The sequence below is a fragment of the Eublepharis macularius genome, chromosome 10 (assembly GCF_028583425.1).
Source record: "Eublepharis macularius isolate TG4126 chromosome 10, MPM_Emac_v1.0, whole genome shotgun sequence".
NCBI lineage: Eukaryota > Metazoa > Chordata > Lepidosauria > Squamata > Eublepharidae > Eublepharis > Eublepharis macularius.
The window spans coordinates 8,203,619-8,227,854 of record NC_072799.1 but is presented as its reverse complement, the minus strand read 5'-3'; the positions used below and the strand labels follow the sequence as shown (position 1 = coordinate 8,227,854).

General features: G+C 44.6%; 1 protein-coding gene across 1 annotated transcript in view; it reads right to left on the bottom strand.

Moving 5' to 3' along the window:
* CTNNA2 (catenin alpha 2) overlaps positions 1-24,236 on the bottom strand; it is a 678,629-nt gene that overhangs the window by 120,690 nt on the left and 533,703 nt on the right. Inside the window, exons 12-14 of the mRNA XM_054989920.1 lie at positions 11,391-11,483; positions 10,937-11,093; positions 1,373-1,573 (exon numbers count right to left, since the gene is read on the bottom strand). Coding sequence (XP_054845895.1) covers positions 1,373-1,573; positions 10,937-11,093; positions 11,391-11,483 — 451 coding nt within the window. The remainder of the gene's footprint in view (positions 1-1,372; positions 1,574-10,936; positions 11,094-11,390; positions 11,484-24,236) is intronic.

Genomic DNA, 24,236 nt, shown 5'->3' with positions numbered 1-24,236 from the left:
CTCCTCGCTCTTATTTTACTTGGGTCAAGAAGGTTACCGACTTCTGTTCTAGGGAAAAGCAGGTTCAGGAAATCTGGAACAAAGAAGCAGCAGAGGAGATAAGAGGAGGTGTGCAATCCTTCCTGCCGTGTTGTTTTTCCCCTTGCAACTCACCCCAAGCCGTATCTTTACCCCCGGGGTTTTCAGTTGCACGTTCTCTTAATCATGCAGCTGGAACTCCAGAGGAAGGAAGTGGGGATCCTGCAAATGGAGCATCTGCTCCTTCCCACCACACTACTTGCTTCATAAGCTGATGGTCTCCAGAGGTCACTGTGGTTATGCGAAACATGTTCAGCTATTCATGAGAGTCCCCTGTATCCCATTTTGAGCAGCATTTTGAGGAATTCAGTAGGCTTCAGCAAGAGAGGCGAATCTGCAAAAATATCCCCCTCCCCCAAGGACAAATGGTTCCATTCTTAGAGCAAAAACTATCAAAGGTCTGACGGTAGGTAAAGTGCCATTGAAAGAAACAAGAGCAGCCCTTGGATCCAGAGTGGCCACAGGCAGAATTATCTGCAAACAAGGAGATACTGCCTATCTCGAGTAACAGACAGATCACGAGTCACCCCTTATGAAAGAGGCTTCATGGGTTTGTGGACGAGAAAATGAGCCCCAAACTACTTTTTGACCCTAACCCTCAGTATATACTGAATTCCGCCAAATTTCTAGCTATAGCCCACAAAATTCGCAAAGATAAAGCCTAATGCAGTTGGGAGGTTGTGGACTCAAGAGAACGAGTAGTTCCTGCAATTTGACTGTAATTGTCCTAGAGAAGGTGGGGAATTTTAACGTAAATACTGTTGATAGGACTTACTGTATTTTTATAGTCTGGATTTTAGTGTATTTTTGAGCAGCATTTTGTTACTCTGGGTTAAATAAACGCAAGGACAGATCATGAGAGGGAGGGCAGGAAGGGTTATATCAGTGCTTAGTTCTCACGGCCCTTTCTTACATGTCCTTGGTAATACTGATCGCCACTTTGGGGTCAAGAAGAAATGTTCTCCAGGCCAGTTTTCCAGGGATCCTGGACATTTCTGCCATCTTCTGAGCATGGAGCAGGGGTCACTGGAGGTGTGTGGGGAGGGAGGTAGTTGTAAATTTCCTGCATTGTGCAGAGGGTTGGACTACATAACTCTGGAGGACCCTTCCAACTCTATGCTTCTAAGCAATAAGCAATGCTCACAGATATCACTGCATATAGCTTAGGCCCGTCAAACTGCCTCACATATAGGAGTGGTGGGTGTGCTAGAAGAAGTGCTAAGCACGAGAAGTTATGCAATCACAAACAGATCTAATGCCATCACAAACAGACCGTTTTGCAACCCACACTCACCTGTTTCAGACAGCAACTTTGTTGCTTCCAGCACCTTCTCTGTGTAAACCCCAGCTTCATAGTTTTCCATCTCGGCATTAATGATATGGATGACTCTGGCTGCTCGTCCCCGAATTGCGCCGGCGGTCCTGTCCAGCGTGTCAACGTCTCCCTCTTGCAGCGCAATCACACATTTATTGACATCTTCCAGAATATGGTTTTCTGCACAAAAGAACATGGCAATTGTTATTCGTCAAGATTGTCATTCACCGTACTTCTTTTTAAGGTTAGATTTGACAAATCCACAGCGCTAGGTCACCATGGTGCCTAGAAATGTCATTGTGGCATGTAGCATTTTCTCCATTTACTTTATTAACGCATCTCTTTGCAGTTCTCAACGGAAGTAAAGAAAGGTGGGACCACACCAGTTTTTCTAGTGTTGAAAAAGGAAGGAAGGTGTCTCCCTCTGACTATCAAAAAGGCTATACTTGAGATCATGAAAACTGCATGGACAAAAGCCAGGTGTAACAGGGTCTGTAACAGTCGAGGTTTCTCAGTTTCTCAGTCGGGGTTCTGTGGAACTCTGGGGTTCCATTGGAAGTCCTCTGGGGTTCAGTGAGAATCCCTCACTCCTCTTCCTCCCTCCCCCTACAACAGCCAGCATCCTTCCCTTCCCTCTCCACTGAGTTAGCAATACACAATGGCTTCTTGGAGGGACTGCAGGGCAGCAGCAAGAGACGACAGCTAAGAAAGAAGCAACATCACAGAAGCAGCAGTCAGTCTGAGTTGAGAAGCATCCTCAAGTAAGGAAGCCGGGGGGGGGGGGAGCTCTTTGGTGCAGAAGAGCTGTGCTCTCTTGCCATCTGAGGGCAATGTGTACCCGTAGCCGAATTTGCTGGGCTTTTCGTTCATGAAGAATGCAGAGAACACTTCTAAGCAAAGCCTACTCAGAAGTATGTTGCATTTAGGTGGGGCTTATTCTCAAGGAAGCATTCTTAAGATCTGCAGTCCTGTCCCAGTCCTGCATTGTGCAGGGGGTTGGACTAGGTGAGCCTTGAGGTCACTTCCAACTGTATGATTCTCTGAAATCCCTCCCATCATTTTGCCTCTCCTTCCTTCTCATATCTGGTTCCTCGTCCCAGTGAGAGGGTCTCCGTAGGCTTGACTCTGCCAAGGAGGGTTATCAGAATAGAAGCAGAAATGTTTTAGTCTGCCCGGCTTGGGGCGTCATCCAGCTGCCCTGGGAGTCTAAGGCAACTCCTCCTGTCACCCTCAATCCCAAGGGACAAAAATACTTGGTGGACAGACGGCTTCAGTCTTCACAAAGAGACTGTAGTCTACGGCAGTGTTCTTTATTGTGATTTATTTTATTTACGCATTTTATACCCCGCCTTTCTTCCCAATTGTTACCCAATGTAGCTTACATCATTCTCCTCTCCATTTTATCGTCACAAAAACCCTGCGAAATACGTTGTGCTGAGACTGTGTGACTGAGCCAAGGTCACTCATTGAGCTTCCAAGGCACTGCGCTTGCTTTTACACTATTGTCTTCTACTTTTGTAATTCACTTTCTACATAACAATAAGCCTCGCTTTAGAGACAGCTCCCCTGCTTGTGTACACCTAACCCTACTGCAAAGTTTACTGGGCACTTTACGTTGGGCATTTTGGAGGTCATTAATTCATAGAGTCGCTATATGTTGGAAGCAACTTGGACCATTTTCACACGTCTTATCGGCTGTGCAAAATCGCACAAAACTCCCAGAATGACAGCCTCTTCCTGGCGCTATTTCCCGTCATGACTCCGGTTTGTGGTGCAAATTTGCGCCACAAACCCAAATCATGACGTCCTTGGCCTACAGCTGATAGTCCGTAGGGCAAGGACGTCTGGGATCAGAAGTCGGCTGGAGGACTCTATATCACCTGCCGTCTATCTTGCACTCTTTTGACTATATGTTTGTGAAAGAGTGGTCAGTTATTGATCTTTTTCAATGAGATTGCCAGATGTGATATGAATTTGTGGATTGTATATTTATGAATTGTGTATTTATGAATTATGTCATTTAGATGTGATTTATGCACTTCACACACTTTGGATTACTTGATTGTCTAACTTCATAGAGAGGACTCTATTTAACTTCAGATGATGGGGAGTCGTACCAGGAAGATGCCGTTGTTCTGGGAGTTTTGCGCGATTTTGCGCGGCCGGCAAGACATGTGAAAACGGCCTTGATGTCCAACTGAATTGTTTTTTTAGATTTTGTAATCTCCCTTGAGTCTCATCAACAAAGGCGGGCTATCAGTGAACAAATAAATATAATCACATAAAGTTGCCTTGTTCCGAGTCAGACCACTTGTCTTTCTAAGTCAGCATTGTCTTCTCTGACTGGCAGCTCTTAGGGACTTGGGTGGAGATCTTTCACATCATCTCCTACTCCTTTGAGATGAAAATGCTGGGGATTGAACGCGGGACCTTCCCCATACCAAGCAGACACTCTCATTCCAAATGATGGCTCCGGAGTTATAGCCAGTCAGTTGCGCTCCTCCTCACCATCAACTTTTTCTGGCCTGTAAACGTTTTCATAGGGGTTCCTTGGGATTTGAAAAAATAATTTAGGGATTCCTCCATGGAAAAAAGGTTGGGAAACACTGGGCTATAACAAGGAGGGGAATTGGCTGAGATGGAGTGAAAAAGGGTGGCTGGATCCAACCCAAAGCATACTTATTATTTTGCATCTGAACCTTTTGATGTAGTTATACATATATATTTGCTTAAAGGTCCTGTCATTGCTTGTTTCTATGTAAACTTTACAATACACCGTTCAGTGGTGGTGAAAGCTTATATTAAAATGATTTTGTAGTAGTAGATCATAGTTTTAATGAAATTATTAAAAAAAAAACATCATGAACAGACAAAGATTAGGTTTTGTGGTAGCAATACTTAGAAAATTTGGTCATTAAAATATGAAACTCTGAAAGCTGGAAAATGTTCCTGGCTCCTACATTTTTTGGCTAGCATTACGTCCAAAGAAAATTTATCAGGTCTTGATTTAAGATGGCAAAGCATGCTAATATCTCCCTTGATCAGCAAGATTTGAGTCCAGCAGCGCCTTAAAGACCAACAAGATTTCCAAGACACAAGCTTTAGAGTCAAGCTCCCTTCATCGGATATCAATCTGGCATCAGATACCAACCTGATACCAGTCTGGGAGCTTGGTCTTGCAGAATCAGAAGAAAGAAACTAATGTACTTGACGGAACCACCTTCCAGGTAACAGTGTCCAAATCAAAGTGATGGTCCAGCAGCAGCAGTAGAAGGAAGAGTAGAAGAAAGAGGAGTAGAAGGAAGAGTAGAAGGAAGAGAAGACCAATCTGACTCCCCAAAGCTTATACCCTGGAAATCTTGTGGATCTTTAAGGTGCTATTGGACTTGAATCTTGCTCTTCTATTGCAGACCAACATGGAGACCCGCCTGAAACTCTTTTCACAAGTTCTCCCTTCAGACAGAACTCAACGGGTTGGATTCAAAGGTCGTTTTCTGCTGGCAAAAGACACTTCCACTAGCAGAGAAGGAGAAGGCAATTGTCCCTCTCAGATTCTAAGGGAATGTCTTGTGCAAAAGCAGCATTTTGGGGAGCTCAGCTGGCAAAGAAGAATCTGTGAAAATCCATCCCTTCCACGGGCAAAAGTGCCTCACACTGGCTCTGACTCAGTGATTCCTAACTTATAAGATGGGCTGTGTCTGGAATGAATCCACAAGTACAAGCCTCAACCAAGGAAGCCTGCAGCTTGCTGCAATGGCCCACCCAGGAACGATAAAACACCCACCAGCACATTATTCTATTCAAATGGTCAGATTCAGGGTAACAGAGCCAGAGAGAGTGGTGCTTCTGACCTCAGCACATTATGGGTGGGGCGGGCAGTGGTAGAGCACCCGCTTGGTAGGCAGAAGATCCCAGATTCAATCTCTTGGCACTGCCAGTTAAAAAGAACTCTTCCTTCTACTGCTGCTGCTGGACCATCACTTTGATTTGGACACTGATACCTGGAAGGTTCTGTCAAATGCATTAGTTTCCTTCTTCCAGTCCTGCAAGACCAGGGCTGAATCCACACGTACCGGCACAGCGCTAAACCGTTGGAACGCCAGCGTCTTCCTAGCGCAATTTTTGACGTCATCGCACCACGAGAGCGGCATCGTGGGGCAATGACGTCAGAAATCATGCTAGGAAGAAACTGGCATTCCGACAGTTTAGCGCTATGCCGGTCCGCGTGGATTCAGCCCAGTTTACCCTGCTATGGACTGTATTGGTGAGACCCAGCTGTGGGATTAGTAGTCAGCCAATTCAAGTGTTTCAGTTAAGTTAGCCCTATTCAGTCCTAGTAAGGATTTGTTATTTTATCTATATGTTTGCAAAGCTTGACTGGGTAACACCAGTTTTTTGTGTTAACTCTTTTGAATGTCCTAGAATAAAAATACCTCTGACTTTGCCTGTCTTGGTTCGCTGTCTCTAGGACTGTTTACTGTGTCACCTGGGTGAACCCACATCCCTCCTCAGGCTGAGAGCCAAGCTACAAGTCACGCCTGACACAGGTTGGACACTTGTCAGCCCTCCTCAAGTTTTGATGGGAAATGTAGGCGTCCTGGTCTTGCAGCTTGGCTCTCCATTTAATTGAAGTTTACAGAGTGGCAGTCTATGGGAGGGAGAACAAGCGGTCGGGAGGGGAGTGCAGGCGTCGGGCTCTTTCCCGGAGCTGCTGCCATTCAGAGTAGGCAATACTTACTGTGATGGGCCAGTGATTTGGTTTAGTATGAGGCAGCTTCATACGTATATTTCTCACGGGAGGCAAACCAAAGTGCATGATAATAGGCTGAGATGGGTGGGATACTCGGAAAGGCAGTTGCTCAGCACCCCCGGACTCACATTTAGTAAGGAACTCTACCAAGTGTAGCAGTGGGAACGCTGGTTACCATGACTCCCACCCTCCCTCAGCGCTGGCCTGGCCTTCGCTATTATCATCAGCCTTGAGTTAATTTTTTTAAAAACCAGCAAATCCTCCTTAAAGAAAAGCAAATCATACACCCAGGGGAAATTATGCATTCCATTTGACTTATTTTGCATAAGCTTCCTTTTATTTGAATACTCAGCTTGCCTTGGAAGTTTATGCACAATTTGAGGGTGGTTGTTTTGCTTTTGTTATGTTTTGATGAAAGAGTGCCATGATATTTGGATGAATTTAATAATAACTGAGGTCTCTGCCCCAAAGGAATTGCAGTATTCAGATTCTGACAATGGAGGAGATGGTAGCGGGAGCAGTAAATGTCCTATTCAGAGAGAGAAGGGAGGAGGCCTGAGCGGCAAGGGGGGCCAAGATGGGGGGGCCTCTGGTGCTTCAAGCCAAAGAAAATGGGCTTTGCTTGAACCCAGTTCCTTCTCTTCTTGGGATGGTGCTTTTGACTCTGACGAGTGAAAGCCATCAAGTCCCTTCCACTTCAGCCTTCTCTTTCTCCCGTTTTTTTAGTGGAAGCTTCCCAGCTGTGCCACGCCTACTCCATTCTACGTTGGATTTCTTATGCAGTACAATTGCATTGTGCTTCATTCTGTAATCCACCTTGAGTGAGTGAAAAAGGAGGGCTACAAATAATTTAAACAGATCAATAAAGTAAATAAACACCTCCCATTCCTTGACTCACGGAACTCAGGGTGGCATCCAAGGGTTCCTAGGAGGTGTCTCCTCCAGACACTGACAAGACTTAGACCTCAGCAAAGAGCCTTCCGCCCCAATCCCAGCACCCACCCATTTTCATCTCAACTGTGAGGACCAGACAGTTGTAAAAATTAAAATTAAAGTTTTAACTCAAAATCAGATAATACATTATTTATTTAGGATATGTCTATGCCTTCTCTTCAGAGTCCTGCTCAAGGTGGCTGACAATTAAACCATCATTACAATATTAACAAGTGGAGGACTGGCAAGGGCTTGCAAGAGGCATCTCATTTCCCCCGTATCTCCTTCACCACTATTTCCTCTTTTCCTTCTCCTGTCAGCACCCATACCCTCTCCCCTTTCCCTGCTTCCTTTTATCTTTCCCACCAACCTACTTTTTATCTCCCCCCTCCTGCCCCATATTCAGCTATATTCAGGGCTTTTTTTCTGGGAAAAGAGGTGGTGGAACTCAGTGGGTTGCCTGCACAGGGGACAACTCCTGGCGGGAGGTGGTGCCCCTGGTATCACATGCACGGGCGCAAAGTGTGTGCATGCTCTCAGGACTGCACAATGATATCACTTTGGGTCAGCTGGAACAAGGGGGGAGTTTTTTGAAGTTTAAATCGCCCTTGGCGAAAATTGTCACATGGTTGGTGGCCCCGCCCCCTGATCTCCAGACAGAGGGGAGTTTAGATTGCCCTCCGTGCTGTTTGGCGGTGTGGAGGGCAATCTAAACTCCCCTCTGTCTGGAGATCAGGGGGCGGGACCACCAGCCATGTGACCATTTTCAAGAGGTGCCGGAACTGTTCCATCACATTCCAGCAGAAAAAAAGCCCTGGCTATATTTATTAATTGCTTATTTCACCATTCTCCATAAAGGGGACCCAAATGAGCTTTCAGTGTTCTACTGTCCTCTGTTTTATCCTCCCAGCAACCCTGTGAGGTAGGTTAGGTTGAGAGAGTTTGACTGGCCCAGGTCACTGAGTGAGACTTCTATGGCAGAGTGGAAATTCAAACCTGGCTCTCCCAGATCGTAGTCTGAAACGATAACTACTACAACACATTTTTGGGGGGAGGTGCCTGCTGTTGAATATTAATAGTGAGCAAATGGGCCTGCCAGTGGTTGGGCCCTCATGAGCCCTCTCTCAAAGTACCCTGCCCCCTGACCTGGCCTTGGTTTCAATACAATTATGGCTGCCTAGCAACCCCTTACAACAGCCACTGAAGAGGGCATTCATTTCTTAAAGGTACAGGTGCTGCTTCTATTATTTGGGGTGGTAACCCTCTGTGATTATATGTGTGTGTCTCTGTGTGCGTATATGTGTTTGTTTATTTCAGATTTTTCTGCAAACCTGGAGCTTTTCTCAGGTTTATAAAAAGATATGTCTTGTCTGTTCATGATGACTCCAGTCTCCATATTTGAGTATCCAGATGGGTAACAACACGTAAATGGCTGTATGAAGCTGCCTTATGGTAAATCAGATCATGGGGTCCATCCATCTAGTTCAGCACTGCCTACTCTGGAAAACTGGAGCTCTCCTGGGTTTCAAGCTGTGTAGAGCCCCTTTTTTTCCTGAAACAATCCATTAACTGGAGTCCCTGGGCCTTGGCCTTTCTGCTTGCAAAGCAGCCATCGCTGCTCTCTAACAGGAACAGCAAAGTTGGCCAACTGGAGAATACAGTTCCCTCCGGTTTGTATCAGCAAAGAGCTTCTTGCTTGAGACTGCCAAATGGATCTCATCCACTTGAAATCACTGAAGCAAAAGGCAAGGTTCAAGGTGAACAGATGGTCCCAGAAAAGGTAGGCCTGGATCCCTGGCCTCTTTGATTCTGGTAGAGGTCTGCCAAGATCCAAAGCTGCTCCAATTTTTTTTCTTCCAGTTTTGGTTTTGTGTGCGCAATTTCCCATTTGTCTTTATATGTTAGTCACTGAACTGATTTCAACAAGCTTGCAACTTTCATCAAACTGCTTATATTTTCCATTGCACTTGAATAATTATAGTTAAGGATTTTTTTTGGTGCGAGAGGGAATAGAATCTGAGGCTGTTGATTTCGAGCTTGTTTAAAAACAACCATCAATGATGGATTTGACTCCAAAAATACTTGAAATGACCCCTGTGTCATTTCAAACAGACTGAATGTCAGTTAGCCAAAGCAGGACCTGCCTGGGGACTGACTCATCCATGGGATAGCTTGAGTGGATCATTTGATCACTTGACTGGATCACTAAATGTATCTCTGCCAGGGCTTTTTTTCTGGGAAAAGAGGTGGTGGAACTCAGTGGTGGAGCTCAGGACCACACAATAACACCACTTTGGGTCAGCTGGAACAAGGGGGGGGAGTTTTTAAAAGTTTAAATAGCCCTTGGCAAAAATGGTCACCCTAACCCTGATCTCCAGACAGAGGGGAGATTAGATTGACCTCCGCACTGCTCCAGCGGCGCGGAGGGCAATCTCAACTCCCCTCTGTCTGGAGATCAGGGGGCGGGGCCACCAGCCATGTGACCAATTTCAAGAAGTGCCAGAACTCCGTTCCGCTGCGTTCCAGCTGAAAAAAATCCCTGATTTCTCTGCTATCAAGAGCTATCTCTGACAGAGCTAACCTGCAGCTTCAAGGGCTAGTGCATAACCTCCGGCAGGCTAATAGCCTTCTTCTCTTGGAGACAGGCTGCAGTTTAAATTCTGGTTTAGCCCCAAAGCTTACTGCTTGACATGGGTCAGTCATTCTATTTAAGACTAGCTCACTGCTCAAAACTCATCATTCAGCAACAGGATCCTAACAACATGCTCCCCCCTTCACTACTTTTCTCTTAAAGGAGCCCCTCCTTTCCCTTCCCTATCTGGCAACCCCAAACTAAAGTCCCAGCGCTGCTCAAAACTGTTGTGACGATAAAAAAAGTGAGGACAGCTGTACATAACACACTGAACTCTTTGTAGGGAGAGTGTTATTAAAAAGGTAATAAACAGCTTATATAAAGATACACATTTTTCGCTGTCCTTATAAGATACTGCCTGTCACTCCAGATTTCGATGCATTTCCATGTCCGTCTAGAGCCTCTGCCCACTCTATGCATCTGGTAGACTAGCAGTGAATCCTACGCAGAATTACTCCCATCTAAGGCCATGGCGAGACACAATCGGCTCATGGTGACCCCATCCACAGGATGCTCAAGGCAAGAGATGAGCATAGGATGCTGGGCTATTCTGGCTGCTACAGGTTCTTTGCCAGGTCACTGTAACAGCAACACAGATGAGCAGTGAGCCTCTGATGATAAGCTTTGCGGCAAATGCTGAAGGCACTTCTGAGTTGGTGCTTCTATTATCAACTGTGGTGGGCTCTGACATCTGTAGTGACACGTAGTTAATAGCAATAAGCACTTTAATAATGGAATAAACAGGAAAGCTTCAACTGGGAAGGGGTAGGAACAGGGTTCCTAGGTGGCTGCCAGTGGCAGGAAAACTCCCAGGGGTTGCCTGCCGATCTGCCAGCAATTAGTGGGAGCTGACAAGCTCCCTGGAGGTTGCCTGCCACAGGAAGACACTCTGGGAACACGTGTGGTACACGTGCTCCCAGGGGCATGATGCACGTGCTCCTGGGGGTGTGATGACATCACTTCCTGAAGTGACATCATCATGCTAGCCACAGGCATGCCCCAACGCTTTGCTGGGGCCAGTTTTGGTACAAAATAGGTCAAAATCAGCCCCATGCAAAGCATGGGAGCATGACTGTTGCCTGTGTGATGAAGTCACTTCAGGAAGTGATGTCATCGTGTATGCATCAGGAGTGCAAAGTTAATAGTCTCTCAGAAAATCCGTGACAACATCTTGCACTGCAATAAAAAAACCTCCTTTGAGTGTTTTTTTTCTTTTTGATAGCAGCACCTGAGACAGAGAGGAAGTCATCGACGGAAGTGATGTCATCAACCGCCTCCGTGAGCACCCGGACTTGCTTCTCCCACTGGTCTTTGAAGACGTCCATGTTGTCTTGAGCCACTTTGCTCTGGGGCCTGGCAGCCAACGTGAGTGCCGCGTTGATTACCTATGAGTCAGAAACCAGTTCTTATGAGCAATGACAAAAAAGGAGGCCCTTTTCTCAAGGGAAAAGAACAAATTGATTAAAGAGTACGTTAAAAGCACAGCTGTGTGCTTTGATCGTTCTGCTCATTAAGTGAGGCTCAGTATACAAATGCATTTTTTCGCTATTTGGGCAAGGCAATCAGTGCTATAATAGAAAGCGCAAGACTCTAATCTTCATACCGGGTGTTTTTCTCTGTCAAACACCGTATGCTTTTTAATGGAGCGAAAGGCCTGGAAGTACAGGTTCTTTCGGGCTTACCTGTGGGCACAGACTGTCAATCTGGGTTGCTGCCATACGGACTAACTTGACTCCTTCTTCGTTATTGGAAATTGAGCATGCCAAATTGGCAACCTGCAATTAAAATCAGTTGGATATCAGGTCTGTGGTAACATGGATAGTTTCTCTCTCTGTTTTAGAGGAGGAAACACGGTTGGGGGGAAGAAAGGCATTTCCATGTTAAAGGAACTCTTGGCTTTCATGGGCTGCTAAAAATGTACATCATCTACCTTTGAAGGAACAGCTAAGGTTGAACAAGAATAAAAAGTTTACCTGAGAAGGCCCATCCTTGTCTTTAGCAATGAGGTTATCTATACGCCAACCCAGGGCTTTTTTTCTGGGAAAAGAGGTGGTGGAACTCAGTGGGTTGCCCTCGGAGAAAATGGTCACATGGCTGGTGGCCCTGCCCCCTGAGCTCCAGACAGAGGGGAGTTTAGATTGCCCTCTGCACCGCCAAGTGGTGCGGAGTGCAATCTAAACTCCCCTTTGTCTGGAGATCGGGGGGCGGGGCCACCAGCCATGTGACCATTTTCAAGAGGTTCCGGAACTCCGTTCCACTGCGTTCCAGCTGAAAAAAAGCCCTGCCCCAACCATATCTTTTGGAGTTTCTTAGGAAAGCAAAATAAACTTTTGGAACTCTGATACAGGCTGGTGGGCTCAACTACAAAATGGCTGCCATGGGAGACGTAGCTAACCACAACGTGAGGTTAGGCATAACTGGCAGATGCTCTGCTTCACAGGATGCTTCTTAAAATGTGAATATTGTTTAAAAATATTTTCGTGACCTTCAGCAATCCTTGTGATGTGGTGGCAGCTGCTGCCAAATCAACTTTTTTAAAAAAAATCATCTACAAAGCCAATACGATCTTCAATGGTGAATAAAAAGCCCTGTTGGGTGAAGCCCTGCACACTTTCTAAAAACAACTGGCAGGTACCAGGAAAGGTGTCAGCAGACACCCCGGTGCTCACGGGCACCACATTGGGGACCCCTGTTGTAGCCTTCCTGATAGTGAAAAATATGTGGGGGTGGAGTGTTCAGCACTTTTCACTGTAGTGAATGTGAACATCCTAAGTCTGAGGACTGTATTTGCTTCTTGGCATGATGAGTGGAGGACCTTAGGCTTCCAAAGGAAATTAACTGGGCTTCCCAGTAGACCCTCCCACCCATCACACTTGAATAACCACTAGTGTAGTACAAGTGAAATATGGATGCATGCTTATTTTTTGCCCTTATTCTGGGCTAAATGTTTGTTATTCTACTATGAATTGCAGGAGGAGCTGTGGTTCAGTGGAAGACCTTTGTTTTGCATGCAGAGGTCCTAGGTTCGGTCCCTGGCATCTCCAGTTAATGATCAAGCCAGATACGATGTGATGTGATATGATGTGAAAGACACTGGAGAGCCATTGTCCATCTGCATAGACAATCCAGACCTCAATGGACCAATGGTTTGGTAAGGCAGCTTTATGTCTCTGTGTGTGACCTTACACAAGCTTTCATTTTTTCATCTGGAACCTGAGACATAAGCCACTTTGGAAGCCACCAAGCAGAGATTCCGAGAGAAATATGCCTGTTAAATCTCAGAGACTAATGTTCTGGGGTGAGCATTTTATGCTTCCAAAAGTTCTCTCTCCCATCCACCTCGGAGGATGCTCTTTTCTGGTACCTTAGACATGCTTGCCATGAGTCAAGAACAAGACTCAGTGCCCTTAGATAGCCATCTGTCTATCTTATGCATCATTTTTAATCATTGTTGTTCGCACGCATAGGGCAATGCACGTAACCTCACTGGGTAGATTACTTTCTTAAAGAAAATCAGGATCTACTAGGCATGTGACAATCACATGGGTAGATATCTGGTTAGGCTTTGCGGCTTTGCTTTAGTTTTATTTGGGGCAGGAGAAAGTGGCATTCCTGAACACTGGAATCATTCCAAGAAAAGGTTTGTTTTGTGGATAAGTCTGGGTACACTGATTTCCAGTGTCCCTGCCACACTGCATTTCACCCATGCTCAGCTCATATTGATCCCCCCCCCCCAATCCAAATAGCAAACATATAAACTTAGATGCTGCAGGAACACAGCAGAATCACTATGGTAGGAAAGGACACAGCCGACATGCACATTTCCCACACTTTGTGGGAACCTCTTCCTCAGGAACCTGCAATGGATGGCTTATCCGTGCCCCGTTAAGGCATCCAAACCACCCAAGTCCAAGATTTATATCTCAACTCTGAATAGCCGTGAATACCTTAGATATGAAACCTGAAACCTGAGATCTCTCTTTGAAGAGCCTGTTAATTAGTGCAAATAATTTATAGGAGCTCTCCTTGTTTTAACTCTTCCCATCAAGGCACACAGGGACCTCTTTTAGAGTTTAATGCTTATTCTCTATTGAAATAAACAGTAACTTTTTTAATAAAGCAAGATACCAAAATATAAAGGATGACTAAAATAAAACCTAAGGGATTGGAACAAATAAACACAAGTATTAACTCTCCTAACATCTCTCAATTAAATCTGAGATTGATTTAGAATCGGATTTACTATGAAATGCATTGAATTTTCAATAAACACGCATACAAATATTATTTTCTCACCTAGATCTTCATGAGATTTCTTTCAGTCAAGCCCTAACTCCTTATCGGGGTGGCAGTTTTTATACTAACTGGCATGTACTGAGCCATCTAAGAGCTTTCAGATGTGACAACAATATAAAAATATGATTGGTTTTATATTTGGTTGATTATTCGGACTTTCAATTATGTGATATTCTACCTAGTCAAAAAGTGATACTGTGTCCAGGTGCAAGATAAGCTATATCAATCCACAGAAAGCAACAGGAAAAGTTAAGAGAGGAGAACATGATTTATCCATTCTAACAATTAAAGACCCATTTATCTGCTACTGGCCACTACTTTTAACCATTTGACAAAGATGAAAGGAATATCTGTGTGGTTCTACAACCTGTAAAAAAACCTACATAAAAGTTAATCCAAATTTTATTAGAATATACATGTACTACTAGGTTATAATGTGATCTGATCAATTTTCCCATTACAAACCCTCTCCTCCAGGGTCTCCTCACAGGCCAGCCCATAGCCCCATGAACACAGAACACTTTACTGTAAGATTACTCCTACAGTACTTACACTTATCGCCATAGCGAGCTCTGGCAAAGTAGAATCCTTGCTATATTAAAATGACTAATTGCTGACAACAACAACAAGAAGTCTACACAAATAACCTCTGCTAATAAACTCAGTTCTACTGTTCTTTCAATGCTGCTTTACAAACTGACACACAGCTTGCATCTTACTCTGCAGTTGGTAAATTCCTCTCTTGTAAAATTCCTATATATCAGAAGAATGATCTGTGCTCTTTCTTTCCTCCTCTCTTTTATTTCCCATAACAACAGCAAACATGTTATCAGGAAAAATACTTATCTTCTGAAGCCTGGAGAACTGGGTTTGATAACCATCTCCAGATGGTTACTCGTTTTCAAAAAGATCGACTCTACTGTTCAAAGCCAGGTGGTTATCCCATGTACAGATTAGAGTTGCCAACTCAGGTTGGGGAATTCCGAGAGATTTGGGGGTACAGGGCAGAGTTTGGGCAGAGGAGGGACGACAGAGGGGTATACTGCCATAGATTCCACCCTTTGAAGCAGCCATGTTCTCCTGGGGAACTGAGCTCTGTCGTCTGGAAATTCTGGGAGATCCCCACGCCCCACCTCGAGGCTGGCAGCCCTCAGATAGATGTCAGGCGCCTTCATTGCCAAGGCCTGCTCTGATAGACATGGGCTGTAGGGAAAGTGTCTCTTGAAGCTTCAAGACTCTGCTTAAATGGTTGAAGTGGAGCAGCTCGTAGAAACTGAAAAGATGTCCGAGGCTGCAGGGTCTGTTCAAACCAATGGAAATTGCATTCTCTTCTACCACATCATTTGCGTAAAACCACCTCCAAGTTTGCCTTAAAAATGAGTATTGTAGCATAACTGGTACAACGCTGAACTGTGAACCAGGAAGTTATCTAGTGTTCCCAAGACAACTTCTAGAGCTAAGCCTGGATTCAAAAATGTTTCTGGTAGTCTCTCAGAGACTCTTACGCACTGTCCTTCCTCTCTCCAAGCAGCATCAGTGCAATAATTACTTTTTATGTGGATTGGGAAGCAGTCCCCTGATATGTCATAAAAGTTTAAGCCACAAAAAACACAATGCAATTTAGAAAACATGTGGGAATCTATGAGTCAATTCAAAATATCAGGGCCTAATGAGCCAAGATGCCGGTAGACCTGTGACTGGACCGTCTCTGCATATTCAAAAGGCAAATAGCAATTAAAAATGCCATGTTGGCCTAGAGTTCCCAACTTCAGGCTGGGAACTTTCTGGAGATTTGGAGCCGGAGCCTGAGAAGGATGGGGTTTGGGGAGATGAAGGATCTCATTGGGGTATAATGCCATAAAGACCACCCATTTCCCCAGAGGATCTTAGTAGCCCGGAGATCAGCTGTAATTCTGGGAGATCAGGCTTCTCCTGGAGGTCGGTAACTCTATGTTGGGCCTCAGTTTGGACTGTGACCATGGTGAGGAAAGAACGGGTTCTCTCTTGTATATTTTCCCCAATTGAAATCAAGCTCTGTGATTAGTCTGGAAAGGGTGGGGACTGGAGGATAGTTTGACAGGATACTTATCTTTTCTCCTACCCTGGGCTAAAACCACCAGTGTGTGTTGAGTATTGTGTGTGTTTATGTGTAACCCTCATGAGCTAGTTGATTTAGCCTAGTAGGGTGGAGTCAGTGTCTGGAGTTGAGCAGCCAATGAGAAGGCTGTTGCCGGGGAGCTTGATAACAATTTATGAGCTCTTATCAACTGAATAAAGTATCTGGAAAGACATTGTATGTGAAAACTAATGAGTAAAGAGGGGTAAGGGTTAGATTTAGTTTGGTATTATTACTAGAATCGTGTTATTATTGCAGGGCTGTCATTTCTGTGTTGAAGATTGAAGCCTGGGTTCCAGTTCGTTTCTGTAATCAAGAGGACTGTATCAAGGGACTCTGGCAGTGGGTGGACCCAAAAAGTTGGACTTTGCAAACCCCAAAATGGCGCCGAGAGACAACCCGTTATTTGGCTGAACATTGTATCTGCAAGTTTCTGTTCTTTGTTGCACCTTTGTGTTTGGTTATAAAAATCTAGCTGTAGTATTCTGTCTATTGAAAGGTTTTGATTTAAAGAAATTTCTTAACTGCATTTGTCTTGCAAGTTTGGTCCCTTATTTAGCCCCACAGAACCCATACAGAAAGAGGTTATATGTGCATGTGCGTATGGAACTTTTGACTAGACATGCAGAGATAATTAATGCCCTTCTTTTCCTATCTCCTTTGCAAGTGGACTGTTACCCTTTAAAATAACACAGAAAATGTCCCTTCACAAGTCTTCAAGGCTCTCATCAAGGCAGGCCCTCAGTTTTAACACTTTTTTAAATATTACACTTAAAAAATAAATGATAATAAAAATAACATTCAATTTATATACCGCCCTTCAGGACAACTTAATGCCCTCTCAGAGCGGTTTACAAAGTATGCCATTATTATCCCCACAACAAACACCCTGTGAGGTGGGTGGGGCTGAGAGAGCTCCAGAGAGCCGTGACTAGCCCAAGGTCACCCAGCTGGCTTCAAGTGGAGGAGTGGGGAATCAAACCCGGCTCTCCAGATTAGAGTCCTGCCGCTCTTAACCACCACACTAAATGAATGCAGAGGCGACTGCGGGAGGCACTTGGAAGAGCCGTATTTTGTGTGGCTCAGTGAAGTGTTTCAGTTGAAACAAACACACATTTAATAAATATACTGCTTTGGTGGTATGCACTGTGGCCAGAGGCAAAGCTACCAGTTGGAAATGATTCATGAATGAGTTCAAATGTCCCCATCTCTCTCTGCCATCTCCCCTCATGGCAATAATCTGTTCCCCTTTCCGACAGACAACACTGCCAAAGCCCCAATCCATCTGTTCATGAGCCCCCTCCGCACAATTTCACTTATGAAGGATGTGAAATAAAAGGCCTCCAGTGTCAAAAACCCAGGGAAGCAACAGGCACCCCAAATGCCAAGAAAAGGCTTCCAGGCATATCCTGTTCTTGCCCTTGATCGGAATGTGAGGGTCTCTTTTGGGGGGAAACAGATGAACTGGTCCTTTTTGCGAACAGCCTCGGGAACGCTCATGTCAGAAAACACTCCTCAAAGCCAACATCTTTTTGCCCATTTAGTGCTTTCGTTAGTCAGCTGCTATTTGACATACATCAAACGGTATCCTCTAATCTTCATTATAATGAAAAACCCTCCAAGAGACACAACAAATGGTAATTAAGATGCAAAGCAAAGGTTAAAAAATGCAGGCTCTTCCTCTCAAACACACAGCACAAGATCCAGGCCTTAAACACCAGCAAAGAACATTAAAGTTCAGCTGAATAAAAGAGGCGTCTTGCATCACAAATAAAATAAGCCATCTTTCAAGCTTCCTTTCCCCCTTTTATGATCATCAAGATGAAAGAACTGTCCTAAGGCTCAAAAAGCACTATATATCTTATCTTCTTCTCAGGTATACTAGATACCATCTGAAAGCCACTTCAATGGCACCATAATAGGTACCTTGAAATGGCAATAGAACCATCAAGCTGGCAGAGCGCTAATGGAACCACAGTTCTCCAAATGCATCACCAGTAGGAGAACTCTTTGACTACTCTTTCTTTGGACAGAAGAATTACACCTTTAATACAATTGCGCTTATGTTTGACTTCAAGCACGATCACGCCAAGAAACATTTAATTATCTTGTATAAAATCTAGAATGCAGACTGTATAAGGGTTGTTTTCAGGGATTTTTTTCTGGGAAAAGAGGTGGTGGAACTCAGTGGTGGAACTCAGGACCGCACAATGACATCACTTTGGGTCAGCTGGAACAAGGTGGGAGTTTTTTAAAGTTTAAATTGCCCTCATTGAAAATGGTCACATGGCCAGTGGCCCCGCCCCTGATCTCCAGACAGAGGGGAGTATAGATTGCACTCCACGCCACTGGCGCGGAGGGCGATCTAAACTCCCTTCTGTCTGGAGATCAGGGGGCGGGGCCACCGGCCATGTGACCATTTTCAAGAGGTGCCGGAACTCCGTTCCACTGTGTTCCAGCTGAAAAAAATCCCTGGTTGTTTTTGAACAAAAGGATGTACAAAGTTATGTTCACAATTAGCCCAAGGACATAAGGATGGAGGATCTGGTACATAGGTGCTTTGCCACTATTTAATGGGCTTTTCGTGAATATAATTTTTTCTATATGGATTGGCACTCCCTAAACCCTGGTTTACGGTCAAGCTAGATGAAACAGAAGTATCCATGAAAGTTTAAACCAAGGAGGTTTATTTTAGTTGGGATAATCTTGGCAAAACTGCGATAAAAAGCACATTTCCAAACTGATCACGTGTGTACCCGGGCAGAGAGCCACTGCTTGACAAACACTACTGTGTTGTTCTGTGCTGCCTGTACCAGACAGAGTCATAGGTGGGTGTTCATATGCCTCTAGGAGATTTGTAGCCAGATGTTCCAGTGGTTTTTAATAGCTTCAGCAAACTCACTATACCATGGCCTGACGTGAAACCATAAAGTGGGTACAGTTCATGACCAAATAAGCCACAGTATCTATTAGATAACCATCAAACTCCTTTTTCCCTCTGAATCCATTTGTGATTTAAGAGTTTTTGATATTTTTAAAAACACTCTTGCACAGGCTTGGGGTCCCCCCCCCTACCTGAGTCAGCTGTCTGGGTGGAGAGCTTATCTCTGTGACCTTTCAAAAATAATAACTGTAAACTCGTTTTTGCTGAGTCAGCCCTTCAGAGCGAACACACTGAACAGCTCCAACCACTGCATGCTAATTTTCATCACAACTCAGCCAGGTTCTTTGACGCACAGATGAATTTTACAAGCCAATTTAGCCCTCTCAGCCCCACAACGATCTGGTAAGATTCCACGTGTGCACAAATATATGGAGAAAGGTGGATATAAATATTTGAATGAAGAAATAGACCAGCTATGGAACTGTAGACTTTGTATGCACTTCACTTGCAATATGATCACCTTGAACAAGTTCTCACACAGTTACTAGTCCTTTAGGGTTGCCAATTCTAGGTTGGGAAATTCCTGGAGGTTTGTGGGTGGAGCCTGGGGAATGCAGGGTTTGGGGAGGACTGTCTTTGGCAGGGCTTAATGCCTCAGGACAAAACTGCAGCTGTCATTTTTCTCGACAATATTAACAACATTCAGCTGAAGTTACTGACCACCAAATGTTGAAACTTCTTTGTACATCAGTTGCGCAGCAATGCCGTAAAATGTAGAAAAGGCATAAAAATGAAATGCATTGGAAACACCTGCTTGAAAATGGGCCAAACCAAAGGGCAGATCCGTACGAATCCAATATAAGGAATCACAACATATCAAATGAAGGCTGCAAATTCGGAGAAATTAAACACAAGAGAAGCCACATACGGTGATTGTTGCTTGCTTGCGGTTCAACCAGCGATTTCTTTTTTTGCAATACTCTGGTTCTTTCTCACCGAAATGGATGATTTGCTTCCACTACAACCTCTAGAGGCCTCAAACTATTCATCTACTACTCTAGAGTGTGCACAGATTAAAAACAACAACACAAAAACATCTTATTTAAGAATCTATCCTGCTGGTCTGTGACTTTAGAAGCTTACCCATTACTGATCTCCTTACTCACCCCTCATCTTCCATTTCCTCAACAGAACAGCTCTGTGACGGCATCACCTCCCTCCCAATCTCATGATACCAGAACTCTGGATCATTCAGTTAAGCTGCCGAGCAGTAGATCAGGAGAGGTAAAAGGAATGGAGATGGATCCAACAAGCTCTTCTGCTAGTTGAAACAGAAAGAGTGGTCCCCTTTGACCACCCAAAAAGTTTATGCGAGAGCTTTAGAAAGGTGGGGGATTGGGCAAGTCTGAGTGAAAAAAACCTTGGTTGGATCCAATCAACTCCTTCTTCATATGACATTTATTCTTTCTTTATTTTGTTTAACGGAGATCCAAAGCAGCTTACATCGTTCACCTCTCCTCCATTTTATCCTCACAACAACCCTGTGAGGTAGATCAGGCTGTGAGTGTAACTGGCCCAAGATCATCCAGCAAGCTTCCCAGGCAGAATAGGGATTTGACCATGGGTCTCTCAGACGCTAGTCTGGCACTCTAACCACTGCACATACTGGCTCTCGTATAATTAAAATATACAGTTCATGGCTAAACAATGGAACAATGGCCAATACCCTAACTGACTTTGTAAAAGAACTAGCTATAATCTGGGAGGACAAGAGGTCTTTGAAACCCACCTGGTAAGAAGAAGCAACACCACGAGATAGTTAGTGTTGCCTTGACCTGCTTGTCACCTTTCCATGGTCATCCATCTTGGAAAGCAGGATGCTGGATTACATGGACCTTTCCTTCTTATAAGTAAGAAGAGGTTTGAGAGAACACTAGAAACTAGAAACACTGAAACTAGACAGGCCAATGGGGGGTGGGGAATAAACCAACCAGCTGGCAAAACAGCATCTTAGGGCCAAATTAGACGTTACAGTGTCCACAGTTCTGGCTCATGGATGCCATCCCAATTTTAGAGATGAATTCAGCCTTGCAAAAATGCTACAGGGGCCTGGTGCTAAAACTCTACTGCTTCAGACGCAGAATTATCAGTAAATAGCAAAGGGAAGTCATTTTTTGCATGATTATCTTAGAACTGCCACTGGATTTTACCTCATATCAAACCTGCGACTGAATCAAGTTTCTGCTTGAGTAGTACATCTGATGAATTTTCAAGGAAGCTAAAAGATGGTTGTTACAAAGAGCAGAACCAGAAAGGAAAGGAGGGGAGAACATATACCGCTAAACGGCTACTGGAGGTGTGGTGCCTGTCCCAACAGAACACAGTTTTAGCAAAAGATCACAAGGGTTTATCTCCAGATGGGAGTGCTCGACCCTGAAATGTGTAAAATTAGCATAATGAGTAAAACAGTTTTACGCCTCAGGTGGGTAGCCATGTTAGTCTGTAGCAGAAGAGCAAAATTTGAGTCCGATAGCACCTTAAAGACCAACAAGATTTCCAGGAGGTAAGCTTTCCAGAGTCAAAGCTCCCTTTGACTCGTATCTGATGAAGGGAGCTTTGACTCTCGAAAGTTTATAACCTGGAAATCTTGTCCGTCTTTCAGGTGGTTCTAGACTTGAACTTTAACCATAACCAGTCCATACACATTTAAGGAGAAGGGTTTGTGGTCAGCTTGAGAGCACTGCTTATCATTTTAGAAATTAAACACACTGCTGTGTAGATCTCCAGTACTCTTCAAGCCAGCACTGATAAAGGGAGACTCCATTTTGTATATAGATGGGGCTTTTTTTCAGCTGGAACACAGTGGGATGGAGTTCCGGCACCTCTTGAAAATGGTCCCATGGCCGGTGGCCCCGCCCCCTGATCTCCAGACAGAGGGGAGTTGACATTGCCCTCTGCACCACGTGCGGAGGGCAATCTAAACTCCCCTCTGTCTGGAGATCAGGGGGCAGGGCCACCAGCCATAGGACCATTTTCACTGAGGGCAATTTAAATTTTAAAAAACTCCCCCCTTGTTCCAGCTGAACCAAAGTGATGTCATTGTGCGATCCAGAGTTCCACCACTGAGTTCCACCACCTCTTTTCCCAGAAAAAAAGCCCAGTATATAGACATGGTAGTTTCGGGGAGGGGTGGGTCAAGGAACCAATACCCCAACCCTACCCTGCAAACAGACACTCCTGTGGGCAAGGCAGGTAGAAATGAAACGGTCTGGGAAGCAACAACAAGAAATTACAGTGATTGATTTATTTTTCTGAGGCACATGGATAAACACTTTTTATATCCTGATGGTGCACATTTATGCTCTTTCCATTTGCAGGGGGGGGGGGAATTTATAGTGCCTACCTGACAGAATTCCTTCTGCGAAGGTCAGAGATAAATGGGCACATCCATCTCTTTTTACTCCTCTTTCCCTAAATTGAGGGCTCTTTTTCAACATTTAATCTCGAGAGGAGTTCAGATTCTCCTCCCTGCTTTCTCCAACAGTTCTCTTCCCTCTCCCCCAACAAAGAAAAATAAAAATACTGAATATACATCCTGGAGGTGATGGAACAAAAGACTTAACCTGCTCCAGTGTTTAAGGGGGCAAACTTCAAACACCCACACAAAGAACTCAGCACTTGAAATCATGCATGAAATCTCGCCTGAGATGCTGATGAACCTTGTTTCATTAAAGGTAGGAACAATTACTTTCTGTGCTTGCTGCTATACAACAAAGCACAGGTTAATTCTGTGCCAAAGAGAAACAAGTTTCTTTAAACAAAGCCCAGTAGTTTTATTTTTTTAATTGGGTGGGAGATACTAAGAATTGTATGGGGGGGTTTGGATTGGATCAAACCAAGGAACAGGTGTTCCCTTTGCCTGCCAAAAGGCTAAGTTGGGGGACATGGAATTGGCATGAACAAGAGATGTGGGGTGGGGGGCACACAATTGACTGGAAAAACTGACGATATCCAACAAGGGTTGCCAGCTCCAGGTTGAGAAATACATGGCGATTTAAGGGGTTAAGCCCGGGAAGGACAGGGTTTGGGGAGGAGCTGGAGCTCAGCAGGTTATAATGCCATAGAGTCCACCTTCCAAAGCAGCCATTTTCTCCAGGGGAACTGACCTCTGTCATCTGGAGATCAGTTGCAATTTGGGGAGATCTCAAGGTCCTTCCTGAAGATCTGGTAACCCTAGATCCAACCCATATTATATACTGTACTAATAGCCAAGGTGCACCAAGCTGTGGATGCTTATATTCTCAGATATAAACATCTACAGTTTTGGGCCTCTTGGCTATTAGTATATAATATGGTTGGATCTAGGGTTACCAGATCTCCGGGAAGGACCTTGAGATCTCCCAGATCTGAGAGTTGGGGCCACGTAAACATGCATAACATTTCCTTATAAACTTGGGAGTCTCTCCGGCCTTGCAGAAATACCTAAAAATATTGAAAAAAATAGGGAGGGGGGGGGCTATAATAAAAAACCCAATACAATGCTATTCTTTGAGCCTGCAGGGGAGCGGTTGTCTTGAAGGGAACTGCTGCTGCCACTGAGGCAACAAAGATGAAGTCGGCATGCAGGCACTGGACTCCAGGAGAGCTTTGCAGAGCATCTTTCTCACAAGGAAGGGGCAAAGAGCATACTGGAGTGCTGAATGCAAGAAAGAGGCCATCAAGTTGCAGCGTACTCGTTCAGTCCTTCCAGCAGCGAGACTGACTGTCATGTATGCTAGCATATCTGCCAATATTGTGTTATGCATTTTGTGCTGATCATAACTGTTTGCTAAGGTTGTATTCTGTATAAATCATCTGAGAGCGTGTAAATTGCTAACTTACAATGCACCGAGCCAGTGGGGCTGTCTGTTATCTATTGAAAGTATTTACTTTCCCTTTTGTAGCAAGTGTCCTTAGAAGCAAGCTGCGGGCAGCGAGCAATGTATCTTTTCTCAGAGACTGCGATGATTTCGTTCTGTACTCTTGTCTAGCCTAAACTAATCAGTTCCCATGTAACTCTTTGGGGTATTTGCGTCAGAATGTCAATGGACCCAAAGGGCGGGAAGTTTCCCTATAATTAGTAGAGTCCATTTTTGAATAGTCACTTCTGCCAATTGCTACCTTTGTGTGAACACCCTGAACTGTATGGATCTCTAATAAAATTGCTTCAACTGGAACACCTGTGTGTTAACT